The sequence below is a fragment of the Myotis brandtii genome, unplaced genomic scaffold, assembly GCF_000412655.1.
Source record: "Myotis brandtii unplaced genomic scaffold, ASM41265v1 scaffold409, whole genome shotgun sequence".
Classification (NCBI taxonomy): domain Eukaryota; kingdom Metazoa; phylum Chordata; class Mammalia; order Chiroptera; family Vespertilionidae; genus Myotis; species Myotis brandtii.
Genome location: NW_005365723.1, coordinates 1,262,956 through 1,271,756, shown reverse-complemented (window position 1 = coordinate 1,271,756; position 8,801 = coordinate 1,262,956). Strand labels below are relative to the sequence as shown.

Genomic DNA, 8,801 nt, shown 5'->3' with positions numbered 1-8,801 from the left:
GTTCCTGGTTTCTGTTGTTCCAGAAGCAGGAAGAAGGGGTGCAGCTTCATGCTGTACCCCACCCGTCCTCTGAGCCGTTCAGGCTCAATTTCTGTGGGAAGGAACTGCTGGCTCTGGTGGGAGGGGGCGAGGTGATGGCCTGGGAGACTTGTGGCAGCCTGAGCCTCGCCCCGGACTTCTGGGCACCCTATCCCTTCAGACACTGGGCTTCCACGGCAGATCTGGCTTCCTGAAACATCCCCCGTGCAGTCCCGCTGGCCCAGTCTTCAGCAGCTCCCTCCTCTCTGGCAAGCTTTCTCCTTGGGTTTCTTGTCTTCCAAAACGCCATTGAAGTATCTTATTTCCTCCTGTCTCTCCTCTTCCTTCTGTTTGTGCACAAATATTTGCTTAATTTCTTCAGATTGAAGAGGGAAGGTAAAGACGGGTGCTCAGCTGTCTGTGTTCAACTGGGAATCACTGTGACGTTTTCCAGAAAGTTTACAAGGTGTTTGCAGAAACGGGCCTCTCTGTGCAAGGAGAGCGATTCCCGCGAGTGTGTGGGCCACTGCTTAGGGCCACCTTCCCGGTCAGGCGTTTGTCAGGGCTTGGAATCAGCCTGCCTGTGCTGAGGGCGGGGGGGCGGGAATTCTGGGTCCCCGTGTGCATGTCGCGGTCTCCCATTTAGTTCTGCCTCATTGGCGCCTCACGTCGCGCTTGATGAGGAGTCTTCCCCTCATCACCTTGAGGGCGATGTAATGGGCTCTGCAGCGGAAATATTGTTCGAGCCGCCAAACCGCATCCCAGCAGGCGCTTTGTCTTGGGACCATGTGTCTTGCAAAGCAGCCATTTAACACGCCGGTGGCACGAAGCCGCAGAGTCGCAGCTAATTCACTTTACGGGGCTTTTATTTGTATGTATGGGACAGTCGCACCAGCAAACAGAATCATGGCTCCACCCCGCCATGATTGAGCCCCGCATTCAATGTCTTTGTCAACCCGTGTTTGTAAACAGCCTTACCTCCTGGGATTCTCCTGGGGTCAGAAAAGGGCGGCGTTGGGGTGATGGAGACGCACGCGGTGTTCTCTGAAGCCATCAGGGAGTGTACATCCTGCAAGAGCGGGACAGGGGCCCAGGTGCCTGTGGGTAATGGTGATGGAGCCTAATTACTGTCACCCGTGCAAGCTGGTTCCGACTAGACCCAGGCTCACACTGGGCTTGTCTCCCCACGGGCTGGGCACAGCGGGTGGCAGGGCCCAATGCAAGTTGTCCTCCTCCTTAGGCACCGGGGGGCACGCGGCAGAGGCGCTCAGCCCCCAAGGCCCTCACCGAGGTCCTAGGTCGCAGGTGTGCAGGGCACTCACAGGAGAGCCTTTAATCCGGACGCCCGGCTGCAGCCCAGACCCCTGGACTCAGACTCTTTGGGGTGGGACCCGGCCCGGGCAGTTCTTCAAGTTCCTAAAGGGAGAAGGGGCAGCGTGCAAACTGCTGCTAGGTCTTTTTTTTTTTTTTTTTTTTAATCCTACTGTTGCTACATAAGCAAAGAAACTTATTATTTCAAACTAATTTGGGTTTGGGGAAAGTGAACATAATTTATGTTGTAGTCATTTCGGTTCACTGGTTTATTTATGGTGCGTTGTGGCGGATTTTTCTCGCATGAAGGAGTAGAGTTTGGTCCTCTGACTGCAGAATCCAGGCATCTGGGGATGTCCTTCTCGTGGGTTTTGCGCCTTTGGCAAACATGGGAGCAAAAATAGTGAGAGGGCGTGTGGGCAAGGCCGGGCCCTGGCCCCTGGCGTCACCAGCCCTGGTCTCTCCGCCTGCAGGTCCCGTGGCTGTCATCAGCGGGGAGGAGGACTCGGCCAGCCCGCTGCACCACATCAACCACGGCATCACCACGCCCTCGTCGCTGGACGCCGGGCCCGACACGGTGGTCATTGGCATGACCCGCATCCCGGTCATCGAGAACCCCCAGTACTTCCGTCAGGGGCACAACTGCCACAACCCCGACACATGTGAGTACTGGGGTACAATGCTGTCCCTTCTGGGGGGGGGCGATAGGCCATGAGGCAGGAGTTCTGGAACCTTCTGGGGTGACCTGCTACCTCCTCACCTCCCCTCTCTAAGAGACCCTCCCTGTTTGTCTCAAAACCTGAAGAGTAGCCTGGGGCGGAGGACGCCAGGGGCAGAGTCCCGGGAGCAGTTGGAGGCAGGACCCAGCCTCACAGGAAAGTGCTCCCAGTGAGGCAGGGGGTGCAGATGGGCCGGGCTTCTCCGTAGACCTGGCCTGTGCCCCGACTCTGCCCTGCCTTCAGCCCCTGAGGTGGGCAGACCTGCCACCCCAGCCTCCATGGGAAGGAGTGAAGGGCGCCGAGCACCATTTGAATGGGGACATCTTGGCAGCTGCCCCTCCAGTGCCTGCAGGGCCCACTCCCTGAGGGTCCCATGGCCCATGCGCTAGGACCCCCACGTCCCTACGCCCCTGCAGGGTCTCACTCAGGTCAGGGCTCAGGCCCCTGCTCCATCCTGGCCTCTCCCCCTCTGTTGGTCCCAGCTCCTTACTCTGTATTTCTGCTGGGGCCTCTCCAGCTCTTGGGGTCTCTGGCTTGGCCGTTCAGCCAGCAGCTGTTCCCCTGGCCGGGTCCCCAGGTTCCGTCCACCCAGCCACTGCAGTGCACCCTCCTCTCCCACGCTCCTGCGCCCCCCCCCCCAAGTCAGCCACTTCCCAAGGGAGCACAGAGGCCCTGGAGACTGCCTCAGAGCTGGAAGGGACAGAGATGGACTAGGGGAAGGCCTCCTGGTAGGACAGGAAAACCAAGGTTCTGCCGGGCTATGGGCTCCCCTGCTCTGCCCCCAGGCTTCTGCCGTTGGCTGTCAATCTCACCTGGTGCTAGGGCCGGCCTGGGAGGGGGTGCCTGGTCTCGCTCCTCCGGCCAAACTCTCTGTTGGGCCCCACTCTTGTAGCTCCCAGAGCTGTCGCTGCTCCTCGTCCATCTTACAGCAGCGGGCACTTGGCTTCCCCGTCGGGCTCTGCTTCTGCTCTTCTGACTTCAGTGCAAGCATCGCAGGTGGGAGGACTGGGCTTGAGTCAGGACGGGGCTATCATTCCCCCGCGCCCCCCGTGGGTGTCCTCCAGCATCGGGGTTTGTCGGAGCCCCTGTCGGCGTGGTTGGAGGAAGGACCTGGGTTCCGGGCAGGGGAAGGACCCGTGATTCAGATGCAGAGTGGGGCGCGCAGTGCACAGGGCACTGCTGCTCTCTTGCCTCAGATCAGGTTCGCCCTGGCCGGCCCCGGGTGTGGCCCGAGGAAGGCCTTCTGCGGTTGTACCACGGGACACCCCGTCTCGGTTGACGTCGTTGCGTTTTCTAGAATGGCATTGCAGGCGTTGCTGTGTTGAGGCTGCACTTGATTCTCATTATTCGCAGTAGTTATGTTCTATAAAGGCCTGTGAACACTGCATTAGGCCCGCGGAGCCATTGCTCCTCGAGGAAATGCGGGGTCAGGTTCCTGCCAGCCCCTGGCCACAGCAGAGTCCTTGGCTGGTCAGGACCCAGCCTGCTTCGTGCATGCTTCTGCTCGAAGACTTCTTATTAAACAGGTACTGTTGCGTCACTAACATTGCCCTCAGGGTCAACAGCACTGACGCGCGCCTGAACGGAGCTTCCCTAACGCAGGAGTCCTCCCTAACACCCCTATTCGCTCCGTAAGGCACCCCGGCTTCTTGCTCTTAGGGACATAGCCAGCACTTCGACTCTGTGTGTGTGGGACACACACAAGGTTTATTTGGTCTCAGCTGGGTTTGTGTGTGTGGGATGAGTCAACATTTAGCCCCCCTCCCCCTTGCATGTTTGTGAATGACCATGACAGTGCTGCCAATGTTGACTCGGGGTTACACATGCATTTTAGGGAGCATGACACATTTAGCCCCCCTCCCCCTTGCATGTTTGTGAATGATCATGACCATGACAGTGCTGCCAATGTTGGCTTGGGGTTACACATGCATTTTAGGGAGCATGATGCAGACCCAGGGATGCTGAGGATGGACTGTGTCCTTCCGTGGACGCTCTGGGCTCTCCTCTGGGTCAAGTCTGTGCTCGTGTGAGCGCCCGATACCCGGCTGTCGGCACAGTGGCCCAACGGGGTGCATCTGGCTCGTGGGAGAGAAGTCTCAGTGACAGTGGAGACCCCGGGGGGAGCGTGGGATCTGCGTGTCCTGTGATGTCAGGCCCCTGCACCCAGGCAAGGGTTTTCGAGGAGGCACCGTGGGAGGAAGGCCTTCAGGTGTGGGAAGCCAGTGGCCCTCCAGGACCCGACAGGTCAGGTGTGAAGGACGGGCCGTGGCGACCGGGGCAGCAGGTGGCTGGCAGACCTGAGGGACAGGGAACAAGCAGTACCTCCTGGAAACACGGGAGGCGGCTCCCGGTTGTCAGACCCCTGCCGTCAGGGAAAGGGCTCTTCTCAGCGAGGCGGCACATTTGTCCTGTCAGCAGACAGCGGGCGGCCCTTACTGGTTTTCAGAAAATGTGTGGCAACCACAGACCCTGTGCGGACACCATGCCAGCGGTGTGGCTGTTCCTCCCTCCGCGTGGCCAGGGCTGCCTCGGGTTGGCTGGGGGCACTGCCCTCCCTCTCCGAGACGCGCAGGCCTCTGATGTCAGAGGCTCCATCCGTCCAGGGAAGTGACTGTAAGACACTGCGCTGTCTGCGATGAGACGCTGTCATAAATGCTGAAGGCCGCACGCGACTTGGCGATGAGTCCGCAGAGGGCATCTCCGACGCGCAGTTAGGCCAGGGCCACTCGTCCTGGGGACGCAGGAAACGGGACTAAGGGTGGGGAGGTGTCTGTATTGCAGGTCCCTCTGGGGTCCCCGGGCTCTCTCGTCGGATCCCTCCCTCATCCATTTATGATGGGTGGTTACAGGGGAACGGGCTTGGGGTTTGGCTGACATGGGTAAAGGGGGACAGTTGGTAACTCAGCTTACTGTGGTGACCCCTTTGTAGGGTAAACAAATACCGAATTGTTACATGTATACCTGATACTAAGATAATGCCACAATATCAATTTTATCTCACTAAAAAACAGCAAAAAACAGTGTAATGTGGGAAGAAATCACAAGGACATAGAGCTGCCTGACTTGAGGCCTCACTTCCGCACGCCCCCGGGGAAGGATTTAGCACCAGAGCGCTTTCCATTCCCTGCACGTGTGTGTATCACGGTGGTGGGACCTCCCTGGTTGGGATGCTGCTCCTCTGCTGGCGCCTCACTGCCTATCTGTCCTCAGTCGGGGCCGCAGCATTTTTCATAGTACGTCAGGGCTGCCAGTGTATTGAGAGATCGCCTCGTACACTCCTTTATCAGATGCCTGGTCCCCTTGCCCACGTCCCAGCAAGGGCTCTGCGTTCGACACTGTCTCTTCTCCGTGTAACCAGCCTTCCCAGGCGCTCTGAGAGAGCCGAGCGAAGGTGCTCCTATCGGGGCACGTACCCAGAATCCAAGGCCAGCGAGCCCCCTCACTGTTTATTTAAAGCCCCTGGTTCTCAGAAGCATCTGGAAATGGATACATCTCTCCTTGTCACACAGCCAGTTTGGGGACAGATCCTACGGAATGAGACACCCAGGGCGGTCTAGATGGGTCACTGGGGAGAATTATGAGGTGTGTGTAGCAACGTTGGGCCCTTGGCTACCTTTGTCCGCCTTGTGGCCGCCCTGGGGCTGCCATAGCTGTGTGGTGCGGGGCTGGAATGTAGGCTGCTGTCAGCAGTCATGCTGCAGCCCTTCCCCAGGCCCCTGGGAAGGCTCCTTGGTCTTGAGGTTCTCTGTTCATCTCCTTTTCCAAAATCCCCGATCTCAGAAGACAGCTTTGCCTCTGCGTGAGAGAGCAGAGGCCCTCTGGGAGCTAACCCGTCTTCTCCTTCTCTCCCTCCCTGTCCCCAAGTCCGGACTCCCGCCTGCACTCACAGGTTGTCTGCCTCCGCCTTCCCAGGCTCAGCCATCTCAGCCTCTGCCTCCCCTTCCTCAAGTGCCTGCCCACAGGGACCTCTCCAGGTCCTGCCCAGCCCTCCCTCCCCTCCCCCTCCAGGTACGTCTGCCTCCTGCTCACCACTAACCTCTCCAAGTTCCCCGTCCTGCAGCCCCTTTCTCGTTCCATCCCCCCAGGAACCCACAAGTGCTCCATCCCTTTGAGTCTCTTCTCTCTGAGTCACCCCAACTGTGCTGGCCTCTCTCCCTTTCATCTAGTCAATAAATACGAAGGGCTAGTGTCCAGCCTTCTTTAGGCTCCGAGAACAATAGGGAACAGGAAATGCTTGGTCCCTGCCGTGAGGGGCTCACTGCCCACCGCAGCTGATGTCCGAGATACAAGGGGAGACCCTCTGCTCCCTGGTGCGCTCAGGGAGTTGGACGTCTGCTGATGAGTCACCGTTGCTTCTTTCCAGATCTCCAAGCCCCCCTCCAGCCCCTCTTCCCGCCCTGCAGAGCCCACACCCTTTCCTTCCTTTCTACGCCCTCTGCTCCATCCCACACCTGGCTCACAGCCAGCCTCTTCCTGGGCCCATGCCCAGGCGGCGGCGACTCCCTCCCGGGAACCCGCGCCGCAGGGTAAATGCATGCTCTCCTCTTGAATGACTTTGAGTCACATCTCAGATGTGTGTGTGTGTCTTGTCTCCCAAACCTGACTTTACGCTCATTCCAACGAGTGAGTGGCTCTTGGGTGTCCCTTACTCCTCTGGCTCTATTGCAGCTGCTTGAGGGCCTGGCTTCACCCTCTTTCCCCAGGGCAGGTGCGTGATGCGTCCCCTAACACACCCACCTGCAAGGCCAGGACTCACGCAGAGATCCCCAGCAGAACTGCTCGGTCCGTGGGCTGTGTCCCTCCCTGAAGGGAGCGAGTGGCTGTCCCCTCCTCCCTGGCCTGGTTGGCCACGGAGCTGCCTTTTCTGGAAGAGCTGCTGCCACGGCCAGTCCCCAGCTGTGGTGGGAACGCAGCCTTTTGTGCGTAATGCAGCATTAATAGCACATCGGCATGATATAGATTTCTGTCATCTTCTCTGCTAACAAATATCGCTGACTGCGGGGTAATGATGGGTGTTTATTCCCAGCCACTTAGGTTAGCATAATGGACTTGCAGATGAAATATAGAAAATGGGCTCCTTCGTCTGGGCGGCTGGGCCCTGCTGCCGCTGCTACAGGGTGAACCTTTCTAGGTGTTTCTCCGAAGGAGTCCTGGGGGCCCTGCCTGGCGGGAGGAAGGGATCTGGGGCCAGGCCGGGCTGGGAGCTCCCCCTCTGAGGGTGCAGCTGCAGAGAGGGGGCTGGCCTCGCGGGGCGGCTGTTTGCTCTGTCAGTGGAGTTAGGACAGGCTTGGCTCCGTGTGATTCGGAGAGCATAGGATCGAGGTGGGTGTGGGCGGGTCGAATGCACCCCGTCCTTCGTCCTGCTGCTTGGATCTTGGTGTCCCCATCAGGGGGCCTGTAGGTCGAATCCTGGTGAAGGTAACGGTGATGGTTTGCCTTAGCCTTCTTCACAGGTCGGGTATCTCCAGGCCTTGCTTGCTAGTCAGTCTCTCATGCAACATTCCCAACGAACATAAACTCGGCTGGCTCCCCTGGGGTGTTTCTTCAGTGTTGTTTTTAGATCCAGTTAGAAGAGTAGCAGACCCCTGAGCACCCCGTGATGCTAGACTGGGTGAGCCAAGGAGGAAAGGATGACGTAGACACATCCCCAGTTTCCTTTTGTCTAGAAAGAGCCGACGGTGCCAGGATGGCATGTCTTAGAACCAGGGCAGTGAGTCCTGGGCCCGTGTGCTTGAGTTCGTCCTGAGGGTCGCAGCCCCTACAGATGACCTTCTACGCTGACTTCCCAGCCCCCGATCGAGGCATCATCCAAGCATGGCATTTTGTCACTGTTTTCCCTTTCCCAGGAAGAAAAAAACAACCAAATGATGCCATTTCCCCCAAATTATCTGAAAACGCTATTCATCCTTGAGCATGCACTTTGGAGCTGTAACCAGCTAGTCCAAAGGGGGCTGACTCATGTCCGTCTCCCTGAGCCAAGCAGCCGGCCTTCCCATTGGACACCGTGACCTCACCTGCTCTGTGCTTCCTGCCTTAGCCCCACGCTCGGAGTTCGCTGCGTGCAGTCATGCTAATTCAGTCAGCAGGTATAATCACGCTCACTGTAGATTCACAGTGATTGGCTTAAAGACGTTCTTCAGGGATAAGTGTGTGCTTCACGGTGGAGGAGGTGAAAAGTGATGGGGTCCCCACCCAGCCCGGAGTGATGTCATTTCCGGGTGGATCATGAATCCAGGGGAGGTGGCACCCGATGGCGGAAAGGAAGTGTGGGAGGGTCCTGCGTGTCCTGCCCAGAGCCCTAGAAGCAGGACTGCTCCTCATCGCGGCACATTGTGGCCTCCATCTTGTCTTCACGGAGTGGGAGCATTCGCTCCTCAAGATCTGCTCCAGCTCAAGGTCTCCCAGAGATACCTCCACTCCTTTCTCCTTCAGCTGCACCCAGGCATCCAGTCTGTGTTTTAAGGGGGATCATTCTGAACCGGCCGAGAAATACACACAGGGGGCCAATGGGAATCACCAGGGGGGCTTTATTGCTAGACTCTAGTAAGTTTGCTTGGCCCAGCCAGCGTGGCTCAGTGGTTGAGCATCAACCTAGGAACCAGAAGGTTGCAGTTCGATTCCCGGTCAGGGCACATGCACCGGTTGTGGGCTCCATCCCCAGTAGGGAGTGTGCAGGAGGCAGTCAATCAATGATTCTCTCTCATCATTGATGTTTCTATCTCTCCCTTTCTCTTCTTCCCTGAAATCAATACA

At 58.1% G+C, this 8,801-nt stretch overlaps 1 protein-coding gene across 2 annotated transcripts in view; it reads left to right on the top strand.

Annotated features, from left to right (window-relative positions):
* The window catches only part of NTRK3 (neurotrophic tyrosine kinase, receptor, type 3), a 221,922-nt gene that overhangs the window by 119,042 nt on the left and 94,079 nt on the right, over positions 1–8,801 (top strand). For both annotated transcript variants that reach the window (XM_005873375.2, XM_005873378.2), the window contains exon 12: positions 1,803–1,991. In XM_005873375.2, the coding sequence (XP_005873437.1) occupies positions 1,803–1,991 (189 nt within the window). The remainder of the gene's footprint in view (positions 1–1,802; positions 1,992–8,801) is intronic.